Source organism: Myripristis murdjan, chromosome 11 (assembly GCF_902150065.1).
Source record: "Myripristis murdjan chromosome 11, fMyrMur1.1, whole genome shotgun sequence".
NCBI lineage: Eukaryota > Metazoa > Chordata > Actinopteri > Holocentriformes > Holocentridae > Myripristis > Myripristis murdjan.
In genome coordinates, this window is record NC_043990.1 from 29,494,699 (window position 1) to 29,519,221 (window position 24,523).

Here is a 24,523-nt window from a genome sequence, read left to right on the forward strand (position 1 = left end):
ACAGCTGCCACTAAAGGGAGATGAGCCATCCTTGGAACATACCACTATGGAAAATAAAGGGGGGATATTGAGTGAGTTTCTTGAGTTAGAAAAGCGTGAATTGTCGTATAATCGTAGGGAACATCCGCTGATTACATTTTGGCACTTGCTTGTTAAGACTTGGAGAAGTCCGACTATAAACCCACATCGTGGACACAGTGTTTTCAGTTTTCAGCCCGGCCACACTCCCCTACATTGAGGTGCTGCGGCTTGTCCCGGCTGCTCTTTAGCAGGCTGACGCTCATCTGCCTGCTAGAGTTGACAGAGAATAGTACGCTCCGCCGGCAGTAACTTACCACAGAGTCAGCCACAGTCAGGTAAGACATGCTGCAGGCTTTGGTCGGCCGTGAGCTCACAGAATGTAACTGGTGAAACAATGGAGACACAGCTCTGCTCCGCACGGGATTCATCACCAAATGTCTGTGCGCCACGCTTTACTTCAGTGTCAGACCAATTTAACGTTCAGAGCAGAGACCTGCCTGGTGGAGTGTGATGTGTGTGTGTGTGTGTGTGTGTGTGTGTGTTGGTGTGTGGAAACCCCGGGCTGCGGACCGGGAGCCACCTCGCGCCACAGGTGGATGTGGAGCGGAGGCGCGCCGCGGCTCGGAATGCGCGCTTTCCATTTGGAGACGCGGAGCGGAGCGCTCAAAACAGATTACAGCAAATCCGGCAAAGGCACGGGGACTCTCTGGCTTTGGGATTAAAACTGAAACCTTTCGAGGTCGTGAGTAGTTTGAGACATTTCAATTTGGTGTCATGGTTAAATATGTCATTATTAAGGGTTAGGCTAAATTCAGTTTGTTTGTTTATTTATTTGGCAAAACTTCGATTTCCTTTTTTTGTTTTGTCAATGTTCCAGTAGGTTTCATTAAACTTTTTTTCAGCAAATTGACTTGTTTTCTTTCAACATGGTAAGGTCATAAGTAAATTAGCAAGAAATGACGCGAAAAATGACCCTCAAGAACCCCTTGGGGATCTCTGGACCTCAGTTTGATGCAGCCTGCCTAGCTGCTGTGTGAGTGTGGTGCGCTCTGCCTCCCCTCAGGCTCGCCTGGCCTGATTTAGCTGTTGTTAAGGGTGCTAGTAATTGGAAAAGAGAGGCCATTAATTTTCATTGTGCCCTAAATGAGCTGGAGGAGCCCTTCAGAGAGGACAGGTGAGCCTGTATCAGTGCAGCATTCAAGACAGGCGGAAACAGGGAAGGTTCCACATGGAATTCATATCATTGAAGTGGCTGAGGTCAGAACAATACAGAGGCTGAGAGGAGCCCGTCTGAGCAGCCTCAGAGCAGACGGTGCACTGATCCAGGTACAAGCAGAGTACCAGGGTTAGGAAAGGGCTGCCTTTCCTTTTGCATGCTACAGTCACATCTAAGAACAACTTAAAGTGTCAGTTCAGCAGGTGACCAGATGTATTCATCCGCCTTAAAGCATGCTTTTTTTTTCTTCTTTTTTTTTGGGGGGGGGGGGGGGGCATAATCCGCATTAATTTTTGCACTAAAAGTGTTATTTTGGGAGCCGTTTTGCTATGTAAGTGACTTGAGAGATGCAAATCCAGTATTGTGGATTAGCAGCCCAGGGGAGCACGGAGCAGCTAATGAGGAGATTTCACCACCATGTGGACTGACATCACATCCAGGGAACTATAGAACCCAACACTATACAAAATTGTGCTTTAAAAGCGAATGCTTCCAATTTGTAGCAACTGAGATGTCAGCTTGTTCTTCCATATGACATGAACATGTCATATGGCTAGCTGGACATATTAGCTGCATTTGTTATTTGTGTGGACGGCAGTGTGACATCTTGTCGGGGGGAGAATTTCTAGCAGCACCCCTGTTCATAATGACTTGAGCTGCAGCAATTAGTTGAATCATCAATTAGTTGCCAACAATTAAATTAATTACCAATTATTTTGATAATCAGTTCATCGTTTTATCATTTTTAAGAGTGTAATTTCTAAATTCTCTTATTCCAGCTTCTCAAATGTGAATGTTTTCTGTTTTCTTTAATCTCTATAACAGTAAAGTAAATATTTTTGGGTTGTGGACTGTTGGTTGGGACAAAATAAGACATTTGAGGACATCATCTTGTCACTGTGGGAAATTATGATCAACATTTTTCACCATTTTCTGACATTTTTGGGCCAAACAATCAATTAATCAAGAAAGTGACAGATTAATGACAGATTAATGACTAGTTGCAGCTCGTACAGTGGGCACTATGGAGGTTGAGTAATTACTCCTTTCATTCCAGTCAAGACATGGCATTGAAGAATTCTGCTTATTAAGCCAAGTAGGTTAAAGTTCATCAGGGTTGAACTTTTCTTTGTAGCAATGGAACGAAATTAGTCTGCAGATGAATACAAATCCCTTTGTCCTGGCATTGTGTTTGAACTGAAAATAATGGAACGACAAAGACAAGTGTGTCTGCTCCTTTAGGTGGATTGAAGTCTCTAATCTGCCCATACGTCTCAGTGGGAGTGTCTGTCTGTGCGTGTTGAAGGCCAGTCTTGGGTGTCTCGGTGCATGCTGGGATAGGCTGCAGCCCCTTATGACCCTATGAGAAGAAAAAAAAAAAAACAGAAAAAAACACATGAATAAATTCACCAGATATTATCCCAATTAGAGAGTAACTAATGTAATCACTCTCCCCTCCTAAAGAGTTGACAACTTTACAATTTATTACTGTTTTCCCCCCATATAAAAGTAAAAGTTAGATCTATTGAAGCTCTATAACTTGGTTTGAGTTTCAGTGACACCTTATGCTTATAATCCACTTGAGGAAGCACAAACTGTACTGCTTTGAATGACTCCGCAGCTGATTGACTGGATTTACTTCCTAGAATTTAATAATGGGAGTGTTATTTTGAGCGAGGGCTGGAGACATACTGGGGAGCAGGAGGCACGGTGTTGCTGGAATCTGACACGGCACATGGCTGAGGCATGGCTTACTATAGTATGTGCATGTGTAGAAGGAGTGATGAGGACTCATCATGACACTGATACACCAACATGTTGTGCACCAGAAATGACACACAACATGTAGGAATCTATGTCAGTAAAACAGTTTTACAAAGTCATTAAACAGCAATACTTAACCAAAATTCTGAGAACACCTTGTTTTAAGTCTTGTTTTTTTTGTTTTTTTTTAGTGAAACGTGCATGGAGGAAGGCAGAAACAACCTTTTTCACAGCAGCCATTTTGAAATGAAAGTAAACACAGGTGTTACCGATGACATTAAGGTTTCGTTACATTTAGATGTAAAGGTCATTACAGAGCAACAGGAGACAGCAAGAAGACACAGCAAGAGGAGCTGAAGTGGAGCGGACAATTTTAGTTAGATTTAATGTTAATGGACGTGCCTGTCAGACATTCTGTGGACAGCACTGGCGGTTGCAGACGCAAAACTCGAGTCTATTTTTTTCTACCATCCTCCTGCGAAGAGACGCATAAAAACACTCCCACACACCAGAAAATACACAATAAACTGACTTAAAATGAAAACTGTAATGCACAGCCCTTTTAATAGATGTTGTCTACAGTGAAGCCTCAGGCATGAAAACACAGGGCTCTCTGGGGAAAAGTCAGTGGCTCAAGACAATTAAAAGCCCTGCTGGGATCACTGCAGGTCAGAAATCAGCAGTGCAAGTGCAACCGTTAACGTTGTGCTGCCTGCATGTTTCTGACTTAACAGAGCTAACATGGAACAGAGCTTGAATGAATGTTTTTGGTAACACCTGTGTTTACCCTGCTGTTGCATGTAACAATGGCTGCTGTGGAAAGAGGTCTGTTTCACTGGTTGAGCGAAGACAAAGAGCCACACTTTTTGAGGCACAAGTCAGCTAACAGGCAAACTTGAATGGCAAAGAAGAAGCTCTGTTAAAAATAATGCCAAAATTAAACAATATAAAGTCACTGACTGACTTATTTTTAGTATAACCTATGTCCATTTTATTGATGATCTCAGAAGATCAGCAGACTAAGCTAGCTAGATAACTATAGGCTTAAGCTCTATAGCCAGACTCTTATCCGCGATAGCCCTTAGTGAGATTGCTGTAGGCTGTGGCTCCAGGGCCAGTTTGAACGGGGATAGTTTGCCAGGCCGGCTAGGTAAACCCTAATATGGTGAGGCTGCATTTTTTCAGGTAGTAGGGGAGAGTGGGGTAAATAGTGCCAATTTTTACTTAAAGTGCCTTTAAAGTGAGGGGATTACAGTAATGCCTCCAACTAAAATATGCACATATAGTTTAGGATGTTGTGCATCCCTGGGAACAATCACTTTGGATCTTATATAAATTGTTTGAGAAATATGGCTTTCGAAAAAAAAGTGGTTTTGTGGCACAACTTGCCCCCGGTGTGGGGTAAATTGTGCCATTAGAGAGAATACACTGAGGTAAATTGTGCCATTGATAATTGAAGTAAAAGAATTAATTTTAATCTCACAAATGATAATTCTATATAAAAGCAAAGCAAATTCAATACAAAATTATTTATTTAACATTTATTTATTATTTTAACAAGATCACAGGCCACTTTTCTATAACAAGGCCTAGTGCCACATGAACACATACCCAGAACAAAATAAAAATTCCAAAATGAGCACCTGCAAATCATCTTCATCTGAATCTGAATAGTTGTAGTGATCAAAAGGTAAGAAAACAATGTACAATAACAATAAAATACAATAAAGTAATATATAGTATATAATCACAAGTTGTGCCACTGGCGCAATTTACCCCAGGCCCTTTGGCACAAATTACCCCAAGCCCACCATTTTGAAAAAAATGCATCCCCCAGCTGTTTTGAGCTAACATCATGCTAACTGTATAGACTCATGGTGTAGCTTACTAAAGTACTAAAACCTGTGTGAACTGTTTTCAAAGTTTTCTATAATTGTTCAAACACAGCAATCAAAAAACCTTGGTCAGAGAAATTTTACTTTGGAGGGCAAAAAAATGTTTTTTGAACTTAAATGTTCTTACCTCTCAAGCCATATGTCTCCCTTCTTTGCAGGATGAGTTAAATGGATGCCTCTTCAAAAATATGTGGTCACATGACCAATTTCTTCTATGGTTTTCTAGATAACAGGGGTGGCACTACTTGCCCCTTGGCACAGATTACCCCACTCTCCCCTACTAGATTACTAGACTTCATGATATTAGCTTGGCTGCCTTCTGACATTTTTCACAGGTTTTCAGTCTAATTTCACCAACTCTGCATTCACATTTTCTCTGAACCAATCTGAAGCTCCTATTCAGCCCCTGACATCTGCACAAATTTACTTGATATATGAAGGATTAGCAAATTAGGAAACAAGTTCCCAAGAACATAAGTTTTAAAGGGATGTGCCCTTCACCTGCTCCAACCTCCTTTTCCCAGATAACAGCGGGATAACACTTATTGCCAGAATAAAGCCAGTTATGGAAATTGCTAAGAGAAGCCTGCTCCACAGCATCACTGGGGTTTAGCGCCTTTGTAACAGCTAACACTACATCCAGTGTTTCTCCTAGGATTCTGGCTTTGGTCGGGGGGGGATGTGTGCTTCGTGCGCACGTGCGCTTCGTGCACAATTTTGCGGGCGTGCAAAGAGCAAAGCGTGCACCCAAAAAATTTGGGGGGTACACAAACATTTTGGAGGGTGGGGACAATCTTAATAAGTTGCTCAATATTCTTCAGATTTGTACTCATTGACTCATCTATATTAATAGAAAATTTAACAAACTAAGGAGTCAACCCGCGGCTGTAGTGCTTAGAATGCCCGTGTGGGTGTCCATTTGACTTGGACCGGGGACCAGAGGAGTGCAAACACACTCATCCTCGCCACTGGTGGTCGACTCAGGCTGTCATACCGTGCGCTTAAAAAACTGATATTTTTGCCTGTTTTTCGGGCGGCTGGAGCCAACGTGACATGAATTATTTATTTCACTTACAGGGGTACAAGTGTGATTCTCCTGGTCTACGTGTGGATGGGTGTGCACGTGTGACTGTGTGATTAAGGCAGAGCCCCGCCCTCCTTCTCACAAGACAGCAGAGCGCTTTGCCACCCGATAGACCCTATACTGACATTCAAGTCAAGTCAAGTCATGTTTATTTCTATAGCACATTTACAATAGCTTGGCTGAACCAAAGTGCTTCACATTATAGAACAAATGCACAGGCATGGGTAAAAAACAGCAAAAACAAACAAAAGACAATGACTCTAGTAAAAAAGTGCAATTTTGCAAAAGTGCATTAAGAGAACAGGAATAAAATACAAGGAATAGTCAAGGGAATACCATTATATACATTAGGTTAATAACCAACCTGAATGTATGTAGTTTATTTGATAAAAACGCGGTCTAGACATATTCTATAGAAACGTGACGTTAAATTATTTCTGTTGTGATTTTATTTTATTTATTTTTTTTTTTTTTTTCATTTGAAAATTAATTAAATTAATTTAGTGTGACTTTCAGGCGAGGCAGGAGGCTCCGTTGGCGAGGCGCTGCACCCCACCAATAGAATGATAGGGGAAACACTGACATGTATGAAAATAGAACCTCTGGATACCTTGAACCCCCCATGTTGAAAACCTCTGGTCTAGAAAGTACATTTTCACACATTTGTGCAGAGTACCTGAAGAGGTGGACTTTCTCTTTAGCTGACACTAATGTTGTCCACCATTCTTTTCATAGTCATGTGCTTCACTCTTTTTCTCATACATTCACTTACACACATTCAGATGAGTAAAATCCAGCCAACATCGTAAGACTGCTATGTGCTCTCCCTGGGAAAAGTGGAATAGAAGTGTTCACTTGATGTCTGTGGTGCAGAGTGTGCACAAGTGCTGACAGACGGCAAGCAGAAGCAGAGGGACTTGTGGGACATGAAGAAATGTGGGTCAGCAGTGCTGTTAATTTGATGTCCTTGTGTTTCTGAGGCTTTGGGATTCCTGAGGTTACATTATGATATACTACTCAAATCTGTCTTTGAGGAAATGTTTGCCCAGTGTAGTGTCCAAAGAGTTCTTGTCATTTGGTCTTGATAGTTGCATTTGCATGGTCATTACTGTGTTATGTGGATTATGAAAAGAATGGCACCTGCTTCAGACACTTCGTGCACTTTTAGATTTAGTGATTAACTTCTGAAAAACAACATCCATGCCCAGCAAACCTATCCTGAGTAAATAAAGGAATTTAAAAAATGATTGTTATTCAGATTTCATTCTCTTTCTGAATGTCTTACATGCATCATATATTTTCTGTCTTAATAATATGGGCTCGACCACTGCAGCCAGTATTTGAGTCGGGGCTGTTTCTTAAGCTGTTTTGTGTTGGACTGACTGATGGCAGCCCCAGAGCTGCTCCTGAGCTGACCGAGATCCAGACAACTGGGATTGATGTTGTGGATTAGAAAGTGCTGTAATCCCTGACCCAGCCAAGAGCAGCGAACCCTGCCTGCCCAGGCCAAATAAACATGTTGCTCAAAGCTCTGCTGCACAAACTACACTTTCTCAGATTGCTCCAAAGCAGCTGCTGAAAAAAAAATTGACACCTGACAGTTAGGCGGATTGTGCATACATGTGCATGTGTTTGTGTAGCTATTTCCTATTTTTTACTGATCATTCTCTTGTATTTTGTTTCCCTTTTTTGTGTGCAGATTTTCAGGTCATTTCTTGTCATTTTTCGCTTTTTTTTTATTTGTCATTTTTTAAAATATGTTTTTCTTTTTGGTCATTGTAATTTTTTTATGCTAATTCTCTAGACATTTTTCACTATTTCCTCATTGCTTTTCCCCATATTTTTTGAAAGAAATCAAAGGAATTTTCTCAGGTTTAAACAGTTTAACACAAGAAGAACAAAAGCTACAGTATAATGCTCCCTATAGGCTTGCAAGGGACGGTGAATGACATATTATGCAGTACAATACAATACAGTGAACATGTACACCATACCTTAAACAGCTCTTGTGAACCCTGCATCTAAGGAAGCATAATCTGTAACCAAAGTAAATACTTCACCACAGAGAAAACCTTGCATTTACAAAAAAAAAAAAAAAAAAAAAAAAAAAACCGTAGAAACAGTTAAAATGTGCCTTTGTGTTATTTAGCTTTACTGTCATGTTGCATCATATAGTACTGGATAGAATAGTACAATGACCTGGTGAAATGTTGTGCAGGTTCTAGCAGACAAAGTGAATAACTACAATTCAAATTTCAGCTCATTTGTCTAGGAGGAAGTATGCAAATGGAGCTGTAAGGGTGTGCTCTGGTCTTTTGTTTGATGTGGGCACAATGTCAGTTTGAGTGGGCAAGCTACATAACAGGTGACACCGTATAGATTTATAGTGACATTCATGCGGTAATTTAAAGGAATAGTTCACCCAAATTTGAAGAGTTTCCTATTCACCCTCTTGTCAGAAGGAACAACAAATTAGCTAGTGCCATGTCATCTTTTTCTAAACTCAAGTGAAAAGGAAGCAGGTTTTGACCTGAAATAGCAGGGTAATCACAGGTGTTACTAATGACATAAATGAGGGTTCCATTTCATTTCGGTCTAACAGAGCCACAGGTCCTGAACTGTGTTTCCGCTTCACTGGAAAGGCACTGCTAAACTGAAATGGAACAGAACCTTAAATGTCATTGGTAACACCTGGGTTTACCCTGCTGTTGCATGTCAAAATGGCTGCGTTTAACAGGGACTATTGCATGAACCATGTAGTTTAGAGGGTCCTCGCTTCAATAAACCCTCAGCAATTTTGCACAATGCACCTTTAAAAAAAAAATGTAGTTTGAAGCGTGTTCTCTTCTCACTGCATGGAAAAGATCACACCTGTGACTGTTTTGTTTCTACTGCCGTAAAATTTCAGCAAAGTGTCTGTACTTGTACCTGAGCAGCAATTTGTAGTACTCTTTCCAGCACTGCCTTTCAGTAATATGACACGCGTTCCAGGCCTGAGAGTAAGAGGCAGGTCTGCACAGCCGGGATGAGCCCACTATATATAGATCAGAGCACAAGGTTAGCAGGCAGGACAGCGCTCACACACTTACCAGTCAGCTCACTGGAACTCACTGGTCACACAACGAGTGAGATTTTAATGTGGCGACTGGACTTTTGGGTATTGTATTGGGTTTGCAGGCTGCATTTGAAAAGCAGCATTCTGAGGCAGAGTTGCCTCATGCAGGCAGAAACACTTTCACTGGTTGAGTTTTCTGGCCAGGCAACATTAGACTGAACCCCTGTGAGACAAGGCAAGAGAACTAGGCTACGTCTGCACAGAGACGGATTGTCTTTTTTAAAAAGCAACTTTACCCATTAAAAAAAAAAAAAAAAAGTGTCCACATGGTAGCATTGAGGACACATGAGGGCGTGAAAACAAATAAACAAGGTCCAAAACTGATAGGAAAAGGAAGGGGATATTAAGAACAAGGTTGAGTGGTTTATATGGACAGAGGAGGATGTTTTTTGTTGTTGTTGTTGTTGTTGTTTTTTCATGAACCACCTGACAAAAGGACCACTCTTTTCAAAAAAAATTACACTCAGGAAAAAGTTGCTTTCAGCGACCAAAAATGTTATTTTCTGAAATAGAAAGTGTTTGGAAGCATATTCCAAAAAAAAAAAAAAAAACAGTCCCCTCATCCATATCCACAGCCTGGCAGACCTGAAGCTCAAACTAGCTTATACCAGCCCATAGCTGTCCAGGTAAGATGGCTTGTTAGCCTGCTGACCTACCAAAATAATGAAAGCCATGTTCACGAAGGAGGAAAACGTCTTTGCCATTTCTATTTTTGTGCTGATAATTGGTCGAGAGTTCCTTGCGTGCTACTCAGATGTGCCAATTAGCAAGCGACGTCATGTTCTGTTGTTTGGCTCCACTCACTAAAGCCCATCTCAAGGGCAGCTCGACCTTGGACAAATGTTGGCAGAACCAAAACTGCTCTGCTCATCCCCAAGTTCAGATCAGGGTTTGTCAGAAAGACCTGGCGTCTCTGACAAACCGTCGTCTCCATATACAGTGTGTTTAATGGTTAACATCACTTGAAAAGCAAATTCCAAATAATATTTCATATACATGTGTGTGTGTGTGTGTGTGTGTGTGTGTTGCTTACTTTCAGAACTTGTATGAATACCGGTAAGCAGCAGAAGCCAGTGCTTACAGGCCAGAGGTTCAAGACCAGGAAAAGGGGTGAGTACCACAGATACCAGCTCACTGAGGTTACCCCAGTGAATCAGCTGGTGAGTATTTGTCTTCTATTAAGTATTGAATACCTGGCCAGTCAGTGTTGTGCATTTCTGATATGATCAAGGCCACTCCCTGATCACAGTTGCATATAAACAATCTGCAAAGCCAGTTTCCCTACAGCTGATTAAGTGTGGTGTCTTAAGAAGCTGTTAGTTTCAGTGTCTCCGTTATGTTTGTCACCCCAACAAGAATAAAATGGTGAGCAAATCCAAGCTCTGTCCATATTGTCAGCCGAGCCCCATTAACGCCCTCCCACGGACAACGGCAAATGTCAAGGACCAAATTCTCACAAAGCAAAGACTGTTTTGGAATCATGAAACACTTTTCTTCACACTGGCTATGGTCTGCATTCTCAAACTTTTTCTTAAAAAATCAGTTTAACACAAAAAGATATGTTGTCACTCTGAGTTGACAGAGTTTCTTCCAGCTGGTAACAGGACAAACCTACTTTTTCCCATGGACTCTTTCTTGCTATGTTTTTAAGGAAAAAGATCTCAAAATATTGTCCAATATTTTTTCCACAAAGATTGCCCTTATCATCGCTGGCATAGCGAGCAGTAGAGACTGAAGTGTAAAGTCTCAAGAATGAAGAACAGTGTCATATGTTAATGAGCCATGTCAACTCTGGAACGGCTAACTCCACATTTCATATTAAACTGCTTTTAAAACAAACTTTGAGAATGGAGACCATGGGCAGTATAAAGAAAAGTCTTTCATCATTCCAAAACAGTCTTTACTGCAGTAACTTAACTTTATTAAAGCCAGCGCTAAAGTACAGACAGTAGTGACGCGTAGATTATATCTGTAGGCACTGCAGTTAATCCACGGATCAGGTGGGCTGGGTTATAAAAATTAGCATTTTGATTAATAGCAGATGGGTTGCAGCTATGTGAAATAGAACATCATTGATAAGGAAAATATTAATCACTTTCTCTAAAATATGAACAGAATATTGAAATTACCAGGAAAGCTGGCACTGCTTGACATAATTTAAAAAGCAATATAGCCTGCGGGGACAGGTATGGGCGGGTGTGTCATTCAGAGAAAATACTTCATTCAGGTTTGGTTGGCAGGTGGATTCAGATGACGTCAGAGCTGATGTGTGCATCACTAACAGACAGTGAGAATTTCTTCAGTGGCGGTTGACATTGTCCCTGGCAGGCCACAAACTAACACCCTGGACCAGAGCTAAACAAAACCCTGAGCACTTGGATTTTTTTTGGTGAAACTGTAAAATGTAAAGAATCTGGAAAAGTGGATGTTGGCACAAAGCATCTCTGTGTCTCTGTGTCTTAACCACATAGGCTGCCTAAACAAATTTAGACCATTTACCAGTGGTGACTGGAACCTGCCTGTCATTTTACCCACTGTGTTTTGTAACCTAAGTACAAGTAGCACTCCAAGAATGTGCCTATAAAAGCATCGATTTACATGCATTTGAATACTGACCAAAGGCAAGTCTGTTCACATTGTATTTTCTTATTGCAAAACAGTATGTTTCAAGTGCCAATGTAATACCTTATTAGCAATATAACAAACATTATTACATTGCTGGTCACTACATTTTATTGGTTTCTTTAATGGGAAATCATTATTAATTACTTTAATCACTGCACCTATGCAGTCTGAGCCCAAACTCTCTGGAATAACCTTCCACAATCTGAATACCTGGACTGTCTTGAAGCAGCTTCTTAAGGCTCATTTTTATAGGCAAGCCTTTCCACAGATCTCTTAAGATCTTCGGATCAACTCAGGATCTATATATCTTGTATGTCCGTGCCCTTTTTATAAATATTTTTTTGTGTATTTGTTTCTCTATGCATTTGTTTTTCTCTGCATATGCAAAGCACTTTGTAACTGTGTGTGTTAAAAGGTGCTATGTAAATAAAGCTTTACCTACTCATTTACTTACTTTAATGAGAATTGTATTGTATAAACTTTTAATCACAAATTGCCATAACAGACGGCGAGATAAACATGAAGTTGTGTGGTTACAGTTTTTCATTGAAGGATTTTTCAGAGACTAAAGGGCCGTTTGTATTCCTAAGTTTTGTAAAAGTTGTTTTGTGGTGGGTCTGTTATTTAGAGGAAGGGGACAGTGAACACACAAACACCATGTTCTCAGAGCATTAACACTCTCTTCCATCAGCCCATCTGCTCTGCAGCCCTCTGTGGTGTTAACAGGTTGTTATTGTCCAATAGACTGGCAATTACGCAAGCCCTGTCAGACACCCCCACCGGCCAGCACACATCGTCATCTTGGTAGAATGTCACAGGCACATTGGCTGAGTGCTGGTGGAAGTGTGTCACACTGGTGCAGCAGCAGGTGTCTGCATGGGCTTTACTCACTCATGCGTTTCCCTCAAGACGGAAAGAAAAGACTCCAACGTTTGGCAGAAGAAGCAAAACCCATCAATATAAAGAATCTGCAGGGTGTCCATTGGCACTGATTTGTGTAAATTACTTAGAGACTAAGGCAGAAACTTGGGTTAAACACAAGCAACACAAGCAGAAAAATGTATAGATTGCCATTGTGACTCTGGTCCTAAGAAACAGCTAAATGATTCTGAATATCTTTATTCTAAGTTGTAAATGATACAAAATCATTCAGTAGGTTTGTGTGTAATAAGTGACAGACGGTTTTGATAGATAAATTATGGTGGAAGACTGAGAATTTGCTCAATAGTGCTAGAAATCTTTTACCACTGATTGGTCTTGTATTTGATATCAAACTAGGAGCTGTTACAGTAGTTGAGTGAAATCCCTTTATCCTGCTGTTAGCAAGCTTAATTTTAACAACAAAATTCATGTGAAAACATAGACACTGACCTACTAAATAATATCATTTACATCATTATACAAACACAATTGCCCATCACAAGGAATTACCAATGAAGGCCTTGTGAGGGAAAAATCCTCAATGGATTAAGCAGAGAGGCTTAATCCTCTGCCAAGCAAACAGTGTTCTGGTTACAGGAAAGAATCCACACACGGGTCTATGGCCTGCTAAATATACACTTGTTTATCATAGCAGCCTCAAACTAACAGTAGCTTGTTGTCAGTGCTCCCTGTAGCCCCTGTTGTTGTATTTCTGTCTGTGTAGCACTGCATAGTGAATTATTTCCAGTGTACAGTTTCGTAAAGTGAGAAGAGACAAAACTTTGATCTGGATCATTGCAGCAACACAAATGGTGATCGTGTCTTAAGATGAAGTTTGGGATTATTTGGTCTAATTTTGTGGTAATTTTCTTGTCATTTAATTTTCTGGTCATTGTCCTGTCACTGAAAAAAAAAAGTGCTGTGGGATCAAATGTTCATGAACTGTTTTGTTCCGTATCCCAAATAAAAATAAAAGTTCTCTCTTCTAGATGAAAAAGAGAAGTTTGAGCCAACAGTTTTCCGAGACACAATCGTCGTGGGCCTCAATGAAGCAGGCAGTGACCTGGACGCTGTAGCCAAATTTCTAGATGTCACAGGCTCGCGGCTGGACTACCGACGCTATGCCGAAACTCTGTTCGACATCCTTATCGCAGGAAGTATGCTTGGTGAGTGTATTTATGACTGTCTGGACCAGCTAAATTAATCACTGGTGACAATTGCTTAGATTTATCAGAACATCTCTCTGCATGACTGCATGTACCACGTTAAAATTAAAGTATCGGGTTAACTTTCCTCCTGACGGAAGGCTTTTATGCAGAAGCTTCTTGCAGACTCTACCTGCTGGATCTACTTTCCAGTACAAACAGGAAAATAACAACAAAAGAGCTGTTGAGTTTCCTCAAAAATGGGTTCCTGGACTTGTTTTTGCTCCTATTTGGGATAATCTACTCTACTACTGCATTCCGATTTAATTCCAACTTTCACTATTATAATCCTGTTTTCAGTGAAGATTTTTAATAAGTCATGGTCTTAACACTGCTTCGGGGTTTTTTCCACTTTGAGAAGATTAAAATTTTGGGTGAAAATAAACATGGTCAAAGTGAACGATATTTAGTCAGAAATGCATCAGCCTTCAGAAATCCATAACAAAAACTGGTACGTTCCAAACTGTCCTGTCTTCATGAAGTACAGGTGGGATGAGCACAGCTAGTGTTGGCCATTTTAAATAGAAACACCCATGCTCTTTGGTGAGGCATCGGTAACTAGGCCTTCTGCTGTGTTCAGTCTGAACGACAAACCAGTTCAGTCAAGGGTCATGTTGTTCACCCAGACAAGGGCAAAGAGATCACCGCTGGCTTTGTCAGATTAACTCAGTAATTCCCCATAATCAAAGAGATCCTTTACTCGCTCCTCTCAGGACAATGTCTTCTCTGCCTTGCTGCTTTTTACTGTATTCCTCAAAAAGAAGCCTGAAGGTACCATGTTCGCTGGACAGAAAATCAATAGATAAACCAGTGAAATTTATATCTTATCTGTCTTAAGTCAGTTACTCTGTGTCTGAGCCTGAGGACAGTAAAAGCTTAAGAGGCGTTAGGGGACATCCTTGGTGAAGTGAGAGGCTGATACTGCAAATGCATTACCTTCCCTCTCAGTTTTCTGTCCTAGTGAAACAGAAAGCATCAAAAATAGCCTTCTGCCCACGCTCATTAGAAACAAGAGCATTATATGAATACATGAGTAAAAGCTTTATGTAACAGTGTTTTGAGGAGGGAACTAGCTAGATTTGTCCTTTCATGGTGATGTGGTTTAACTTTGCTCCATTTTAACAGTGTGAACTGCTGAACTTCGGTGACTTATGGCCTTATGCTGAATGATTTTCAGAATCAGTCTCCTTTTGTCTCCCGTTTGTCCAAATGCCTGCACACTGTGAGAAAAACATGGTGCAGTTTGTGTTCTTACAGTGTGTACTACCTCTCGTGCATTTGTGGACACACACAGAGAAACACTTATAGACGTCCTGTCCTTTTAATCTGTCAAGAACTAGTACATTTTCTGCGGCTATCAGGACTGGATCCAGGATGGCTCACTCTCCATCAAACCAATTAGAGTTAAACGATTTACACTCAACCTAAATTAGGAGTCCGTAGAGCGATGCTCGCCAAGAATTGGGCACACAAGAGACACCAGCCACTAGGAAATCAAACCACTCTTAGTATAAGTGTGTTTTAGTGAGGACACGTGGCAGCTGGTGAATTACTGAAAATAATGGGTATTTTATCTCCATTTTAATACAAAAAGTAAGTGGTTTTTTAACTTGTGGGAGGGGCTCGGCATTAGCTGCAGACCTACTTATCACGGTTTGCCACATTACAAGAGTAGTAGTATGGTTTCAGGCAAATAAATCAGTAAAGGAATACTTGGTGTAGAATTAAATGTATGCTTGGATTGAATTTGCTTGTAGTTTAGATATAAAATATTATGTGTGGTGCCAATTTCAAGCTTATGTTAGGTGAATGATAAACTGAGTTGCTGTGAAAGCCAAAGCATTTTGTTTATGTCATTTCACAGCCAAGCCACATTTAGGAACCCTGGTATCAAGTCACTGGTTCTAATGTGAATGGCAGACAGTAGAGAGAGACAGAGGAGATGAAGACAGCAGTCTGCCTGAGCAGATGGGATATTTCAAAAAGGAAGAAAATTACTGTGGATTACAGGGAGCTCTAAGGAACAAAACTGTGCTTAAAAAATTGTTGGCCCAATTCATTTACATTATTTCCAAATGTTGCTGTACATCCAGCTACATAGTATTCAGGCAGCAGTTTGGCTTGTTTAAGTGGAACTGGAATATTGAACATTGGTTGAGTGTTGGATTGTATATTTACCTGGATGTGATGTGAGTCCACATGGTGGTGAAATATCTTCATTAGTTGCTCTTTGCTCCCCTGGGCTGCTAGTCCACAATACTGTATATTATCTCTCCATTCACTTCCAAAGTGCAGCAGAACGGCTTCCAAAATAACACTTTTTGTACAGAAACTAACAGCAACGAAGCAGGTGATATGAATATAACAAACAACATATCCTGGTACCTTTTTTGTGTAATTACACTTATTTGTGAAAGAACTATGAGGTTGTTTCCTCCTGGCAGAAGGTTAATATACAGACACTTCCTGCAGACACAACCTGCCAGATCTACTTCCCAGTGCAAATAGAAAAATAACAAGAAAAGAGCCATTTAATCGCCTCAAAAAATGGGTAACAGAACTTGTTGTTGTTTCATATTGGGTTAATCCACTCTGTTCGCCTTTGTTTCGGTGTTAAAGGTGTTATTTTGGCAGCTGCCATGCTATACAAGGGAATGGAGTGTTAGAAATACAGTATTCAGTATTAGATTAACAGCCCAGAGGAGCACTAATGAGGATATCTCTTAAATAATTATTTTTTCTATACAATTTAGTAATTCTTTGTTGCTGTGCCCAGTATAGAAATACAAGGACTGACAGAGAAAGCAGTGATATCTAATCCTCCTCGCCTGTCTGTCCACAGATACGTGTCATGCTCTGACTTGTTTAAAAAGCTGTATCTCTGAACCCTGCGCTCACTTCCTCAGCTCCTGGTGGGACGCGCATCGACGAAGGCGACAAGACCAAGGTGACGGCCCACTGCGTCTTCACCACCGAGGAAAGCCACAGCGCTCTCCGCCTTTATGCTCAGGTAGGCCTCGGTCCCCCTCTTTACTGAAGGAACGTTGGTAATCCCCTGATCCGTGGCCATGCTGGCTGCCACCGGAGTAATTGTGTTGTCGTTCAAATTTGTGATTGCAGGTTTTCAGTAAGCTGATTAGGAGATACAAATATCTGGAGAAGGCCTTTGAGGAGGAAATCAAAAAGGTATAGTGTTCATTACAGGTGACAGTGTCCCCAGTTGGATTCAGTGCATTCAGTGAAACAATATCAAACGTCTCTGTTTGTGAATTCTGAGCAGTGTTTTTTTCCCATTAGTCTGGGCATTAAGCACCAGCTAAACTCAGTTTATCCAATTTAATCTCAGTATGTAAGTTACTTGTCACTGATTTCATATACAAAATCAAAAATGGGAGGGGTGATATTTTTCTGTGAAAAATGGATGTTTATTTTTGCAAGTAATAAACATACTTATTTTAGCAGCTGCCCAGGTTACTCACCTGGAAGAGTGTGTGCCACTTATCAAAGCTGAGTCCTTACCACGATTTTATATATAGAATCTGTGATAATACTGTTAATTTAAAACAAATGAAGCAGAAATGTCCCAAAAAATAATCTTTAAAAAAGACTTATTTTAAAAGTATCATAATAATCTAGTCATGACCATATGAAAAAACATGTCTGATTGATGTCCAAAATTTGATATCCTAGTGTCAGTATTGGTATCATAATCATCAGTAGCAGTATACAGTTATCAAGAAGCATACAAATTCATGCATTTATGAAATTCTTATCTGTTTTTTCTTCTGGTGGTTGGTTACCTTATGATTTGGGGTGCAAAACCTAACTGTAAAAAAAACAAGCTGGTCAGTGCACACTACACCCTGCAAAGTGCAGTGTTACAAACATAACTACACAACCACACACTGAGCTGATGACTTCATGAATATACTGAATAAACTCTTGCCTTTGAAATTTGTTGATTTCATGTTATCCCAAATCTCTAAATAAAGAATTATTGTGTTATTTCTGCAAATAAGGCAAAATACAGAGAACATTGGAAATAGTTGTGTTTTTTTCTCCCTGATGTATAAAAGAAACCAAACAAAAATCACAATACAAACTGAAGACCCCGTCACACCCCTACTTATGATGATCACTGATTGGAGTTGGTTCCATTTATCACGATTCTTTTGCCTCTGTTATGACATGACACTCCCGTCATTTCACACTCTGCTGTCATTTGTCGTGCAGCTGCTGCTCTTCCTGAAGGCCTTCACCGAGTCGGAGCAGACCAAGCTTGCCATGCTGACCGGCATCCTGCTGGCCGGCGGGACGCTGCCGCCCCCCATCCTCACCAGCCTCTTCAGTGACAATATAGTCAAGGAAGGTAGGCCTCCGTACGAATAAAATCTGCACAAATCAAAGCCTGCTGCATTGTAAAGTAATAATTATGACTGGAACAAATAGCACACAACAGCTGTGTCAAGCTAGACAGATGCAAAAACAGGAATTTTGATTATTTAACACTGAATATTTGTATGGATGACTAGTAGTTAGAATGTGGGGAAAACACAGTCCAAGTAAAAAAAAAAAAAAAAAAAACGATTATTCAATGTTTTGAGGGTATGAAAACTGTTTTCTGTTTTTGAAAGCACACCTACACACCCAGACACTTCCTGTACATGTGTGTGTCCTTCTGGTGACCTGCACATGTACATTCCAAAGGGCATTTCTCAGAAATACACAGTAGGGTTCATTGTAATTATTTATCCAGGATTAAAAGTTTTTTTCTACTCTGCTGATACTTTGAATTCAAAATGACATTCTTTAGAACTGATACAAATATCTTTGAGAAATACTTGCATTTAAAATTGTATAGTATCTCACTATGATTGGTAAGGTGTTTTTACATCAAGGTGTTTGTTGAGAAAACATTAACACTGGTAAGGTTTTCATTTTCACTAGTACAGTTTCTTTTCTCACACCATGTTGTCAGTTCAAATCTTAGCACATGTATGCTCCTCACACACAACATGAATTGTCTCAGTCTTTTAACAACTAATACCCAGATGTGAATTATTGTTGCTACTGTTAGTGCTTTAAATTTGACTTATACTAAAGTATTGTCCTGGGTGCCGAACCTGCCAAACTGTTCTCAGGGTCACAGGAACACACAAACGGTTGCAGTCCAAAGAAAAGTGCAATAATGCAGTTTCTCAAATTTTGCAATAAACCTGAGTGCAAGCTGTGATGAAGGCAAACAATGGACACACCAAATATTGAGAAATTCTAACTTTCACTGAAGACTAGCAAACTTTTTTTGTTTGACTTATCATTTGACTCAAATTGCATTGCTTTGTGTTAATGGACTCAGACTTTTGGACTCCACTCCAGATGGAACCTGTCCATAATATGCAAATGTAAGATTATGTGTATGAGAGGAATTTGTCACACTTCCATTTCCAGCCTTCCAACTGTAACTTTTCCATCACTCATAATTCTGTACCAACATGCCATATGTCTGGCTCTAGCTTATGCAAATTTGTGTTGTTTTGGGATATCATTTTGTAGGTATCTCTGCATTGTTTGCAGTGAAGATGTTCAAGGCATGGATAGCAGAGAAAGATGCCAATTCAGTAACTTCAGCCTTGAGGAAGGCAAACCTGGATAAAAGACTTCTGGTAAGAAAGAATCAGAATCTTGCTCTCTAACAGTGTGGCCAGGAAGCTCCACAAGTGCCTTTTTCTCTCTCGCTCTAGAAAGAAGCTCCTGGAGAATCTATGTAACTATGGAGAGTATTGGTATTGGGCTGAATGCAGAGTATTAGTATCAGGAGAGAGTTTCCATGGTGATGGTGTCAACCCTGTCAACCCTCGTGCTTGATGTTTCTAAATATTCACCATGCTGCTCAACATGATGTAGAATTATGAACAAGAGGGGGTCCTTCCAGCCCTTCCATGTGAAATCCCTGTTCAGCTGATGAATAATGGTGCTTCATTTAAGCTTTTCAACAAGATGTGTTCTGATAACGGCTGGTTAACCAGAAGTGCTTCAAGGGGTAATCCACGTTGTTTTATTTTGTCTCCATTTGTTCTGCTAATCTCTCATTGCTGTGGTGTTCCTGCACCGTACCTCCCAGAGATCACCTGTCAATCAAACAGTGTGGACGGGACTGTGACATCTTTATCCTCGCTGTTGGTTTGGTTTCTGTGGGCTGTGCTCTTTTCTTTGTCTTTGTCTTTGTCTGTGCAGCCACCACCACAGACAAAGACAAAGAAAAAAGGAATCCAGTAAATAGCATGAACTACCATGGTTTGTGCTATTTACTTGATTCCTTTTTTAATTCCAAACAAACTGCTGCATGGGAAGTGATGTGTTTTACATTTCCAGAGGATTCTCCCAGGAGAGAGTTCAACCTCAAGTTCAACTTGAACTTGAACTCAGGACAGACTTACCAAGATACTGCATACTGCAACAGCCACCACTTTGAATGAACTGGATACAAGCTGAGTCACAACTGTGTTGTCAGAATCAGTGTTAATAGGTGAAGAAACAAACATTTATTTCTATGACAGCTGTGCAGATTATTATTCTACTCGTGTGTGGGGTTTAGACCTTTGCAGGCACAAGACAGAATGGTGTGGTTACGTTTATTGGATAGATGCTCAGTTTAAGTAAGCAGGCTATTTTTATTCTTGTAGCAAAATTGAACTTTGGTAGACTGTAAATAACACTTTAAGCACATAAACAAACACAGTCCCAAACAAGTCCCTGTACCCTTTTGTGTAACCACTGTGCAGTGGTTAACACTGTCGCCTTACAGCAAGAAGGTCCTGGCTTTGATTCCCGGCCGGCCAGTCAGGGTCCTCTCTGTGTGGTGTTTGCATGTTCTCTGTGTGTCTGCGTGGCTTTCTGCTGGGGGCTCTGCTTTCCTCCCACAGTCCAAAGACATGCAAAACAGGTGAATTGGAGATAGTAACTTGCCCTAGGCTTGATCATGATCATTTGTTCATGAATGTGTGTGTTTTAACCGGTCCAGGGTGTTCCCCTGCCCTCTGCCCAGTGAGCGCTGGGATAGGCTCCAGCACCCCCTGCGACCCATACGAGATTGTTCTGACAGATGCTACCTGCCAGATCTACTTTCAAATTCAAATACTTTCGAATTCAAATAGTTCAGATGAGATGAGAGTAACCAGATTAATTTCCTCACAAAATGGGTACCGGGACTTGTTTTTTTTAGTATTGGCATAATCCTCTTTGTTGGTTTTGGTTTATGGGTTAAAAGTGTTATTTTGGGAGCTGTTTTGCTATGGAAGTGAATAGAGAGATACTAATCTAGTAATGTGGTTAAGTAGGCCAGGAGAGACCAAAGCAACAACTCATATGAATCTACATGAAAGTGAAATAGCATAACACCCAGGTAATTATAAAACCAGACACTACCAAAGTCCAATTTTCCTTTTAAACCATTTAATCACTTGTTTGATCTGCTTTCCAGTGGAAGAGGCGTGCAGTGTTGTTATCACCGTCTGTACTCTGGGAAATTGCTTTTGTTCCATAGTGTGACTTGTTATCTACTAAATAATTTCAGGAGCTGTTCCCTGCCAACAAGCAGAACGTGGAGCATTTCTCCAAGTACTTCAACGAGGCTGGGCTGAAGGAGCTGTCGGACTTCCTGCGCACGCAGCAAACCCTGGGAACCCGCAAGGAGCTGCAGAAAGAACTGCAGGAGCGCCTGTCGCAGGAGTGCCCCATAAGAGAGGTACCGGACACAAGGTTTACACCCACGTCTGAGGCCGAGACTGGCCCGCAATTAAAAATCAGATCTGGTCCTGTCAGTGTGGACCACATCAAATTGATCACTTATTGTCTATGTAAAGCCCTTAACCTGAACTTATCATGATTTCAGTAAAAACATGTCATTGTCGAAATGCTGTTTCAGAGGCTTTTCCACTCTGATAAGGAAAACACTGAAGGCTTAGCATCATCATCATCGTCATCATCATTCTTATAATTATTTTCAGTGGAGAGTTATTCAGTCTTTTCGAGATACTGTCAACAACTCTCTGTACTTGACCCCCAAAATATCAGCCTTCTAAAAGCCATACCTGCTGAATCTTACTGAAAACTGAGTCATGTCAATGTTGTAGGTGTCATGGTGCTTCAAATGTATGAGAAGCCGTTCCTCCTCATGTCAGGCCGCTTTTGGGCCCGATCCTCATGGCCTGTGTGTCATTGCTGCTTCAGATGGTGGTGTATGTGAAGGAGGAGATGAAGAGGAACGAGCTGCAGGAGCAGGCTGTGATTGGCCTGCTGTGGACGTGCCTGATGAACGCTGTGGAGTGGAACAAGAAGGAGGAGCTGGTCACTGAACAGGCACTCAAACACCTCAAAGTGGGTCACGCAAACACTGTGATGTCAATGTCAAAGCACTGCAGAGTACAACCACTGCACGTCCACGTGCTGCCTTCAAGTGCCCCTCTTAAAGGAGACCTGTCATGCTTTTCCTTATTTCCTGTCATATGTATAATGTTACAGTGGTGGATGTTCATAGTAAATGTGGCCAAATTTTCAAATAATGAGGTAAACGTGTGTGTGTGTGTGTGTGTGTGTGTGTGTGCTCTCTCTGCAGCATTATGCTCCACTGTTGGCAGTGTTCAGCACACAGGGCCAGTCGGAGCTCGTGCTGCTGCTGAAGATCCAGGAGTACTGCTACGACAACATCCACTTCATGAAGTCCTTCTCCAAGATCGTGGTGCTCTTCTATAAAGGTTGTACTGTCACGTTTCCATGCTGTCACCAGCACACACGCTCAAATGAAACAACAAAAACAGCTTTGTTCACTGAAATAAAAGTAAAAACTAACTAAAACATACAAAGTTTTTTTTTTTTTTTTAAATGGTTTGATGTTTTATTTAGTCTTTATAACACAAAACACTTTTTCTGACTGTTTTGACTCTCACCCTGACACATACCCTATACTACAGAAAAGACTAAAACTAACACTGAAACTAATAAAAACTAAACTAAGCATTTTCAAAAAATAAATACTAAACTAGCAAAACTGCTTTAAAAACTAAAAGTCAAAATGAAATAAAAATAAAAAAAAACTAATGACAAATGTAAAACTATAATAACCTTCAAAGCATGAGTTGAAGTTTTTGTTTTTTCTTCTTCCATTTGTGAGTGTCCGCTGTTCTTGAATCCCGTCCTTATTTAGAATCATAATATAGTTTTTTTTTTTTGGTTTTGTTTTGTTTTTTTGTTTGTTTTTTTCCAGTTCTTGGCTTCCGTTTGCATGATTTGAGGTTGGAGGTTCACAGTGCTCAATTGTCTCTGTGTTCCCAGCTGATGTCCTGAGTGAGGAGGCCATACTGAAGTGGTACAAAGACTCCCACGCTGCCAAAGGGAAGAGTGTTTTCTTGGAACAGATGAAGAAGTTTGTCGAGTGGCTGCAGAATGCTGAAGAAGGCAAGACTTTTTTCCTTACTTTTTGTCCAGAATTTTGCAAAGTTTTGGTAGATTTTTTTTTTTAATTACCAAAAACGCTTTAATGCTGCGACATCATTTTTAAAAAATTGGAAAACTAATATGGAGGACTTTATTACGGTGATGGAATACTGGTGTGAATAAAGTTTGAAGTCTCTCAAAGTTCATTTTCATATCATAGTGGAATGAATGGAAACCAAAGGCTGATAAAAGGGAGGAAAAACGATATCAGAGTTTTTCTGCTAGCAGAAAAAGTGAGGCATATACAGTTTATAGATTTAATGATGCACATGGTCCTTTTTTAAAGTGCTCAGTTGTAACTGTTAAGTGTGACCAGCAGATGTAGCTGTGAGTTCATCTTTTCTGCTCTCTTGGTCTACAGAGTCGGAGTCTGACAGGGAGGAGGGCTAGAGGAGAGTCGGTCTTTCTAGAGTCTGCCTCCTGTGGCCTGAATGTCAGTGCAGCAGTTAGTTTGCAGTGTCCCTCCTGGACGGGCGCTGCACCTGCACCACCACCACCTATACCGACCTCCTGCCCCGACACGAGCAAACCTAGTGAAATAGCCACGACCCCGGACGTGTAGCCAGCCTCTGGTGTGAGGTCAGACCTCTTCAGCACGGACTCCCTTCTCTAAAGCTGTCCAGGAATAGCAACCTGACCTCATCGTCTGCAGTAGATTGTCACTCTTTTTAGTATGCAAGTGAGTTTTGTGAAACTCACTTGGGTATGTAACTTGACAATGCTCCAATGTTTTTATGAATAAAATGTTTTTATATGTATGCACAAAGGCCTTATTCCTACCAACAGTACAAAACCTGTGATGGTTGGATGTGAGGGATGTTTTCGTCACTAATGACCAGTGTTGGGTTGAATTACTTCAAAAAGTAATTAATTAAGTTACGCATCATTGTCTACAAATTGAAGTTATATTACTTTACTAATTACATTATTATTTCATTATTTAATTTTCACTCATTGTCATTACACTTATTACATTCTTACTAGTAGAAAAGTACACATACACATATATACACATATATATACACACCCATACACACACACTCATATATGTATACATATATATACACATATACACCCATACACACACACACTCATATATGTAAATATGTATATGACAGAAATAAATGTATCTCTGTCCTAAGTTATAAAGTTAGTTATAAAATATTGATGAGCAGCAGAAATTGC

The 24,523-nt window shown here is 40.5% G+C and overlaps 1 protein-coding gene across 1 annotated transcript; it reads left to right on the forward strand.

Moving 5' to 3' along the window:
* The first annotated feature begins 218 nt into the window (after positions 1-218).
* On the forward strand, positions 219-24,098 carry bzw2 (basic leucine zipper and W2 domains 2). The gene is made up of 12 exons (XM_030063221.1): positions 219-356; positions 10,135-10,205; positions 13,631-13,807; positions 16,753-16,856; positions 16,967-17,032; positions 18,080-18,215; positions 19,400-19,509; positions 21,420-21,590; positions 22,076-22,222; positions 22,461-22,599; positions 23,177-23,299; positions 23,700-24,098. Exons 2-12 carry the CDS (start codon positions 10,142-10,144, stop codon positions 23,726-23,728), a joined length of 1,266 nt encoding a protein of 421 aa, XP_029919081.1. The 5' UTR covers positions 219-356; positions 10,135-10,141; the 3' UTR covers positions 23,729-24,098.
* Positions 24,099-24,523: the final 425 nt, after the last annotated feature.

Coding starts and splice junctions, on each gene's coding strand:
- bzw2 (XM_030063221.1), top strand. CDS start 10,142: ATGAATACCGGTAAGCAGCAGAAGCCAGTGCTTACAGGCCAGAGGTTC. Junction 17,033..18,079: donor TTGAGGAGGAAATCAAAAAG/GTATAGTGTTCA, acceptor TTTGTCGTGCAG/CTGCTGCTCTTCCTGAAGGC. Junction 18,216..19,399: donor TGACAATATAGTCAAGGAAG/GTAGGCCTCCGT, acceptor ATCATTTTGTAG/GTATCTCTGCATTGTTTGCA.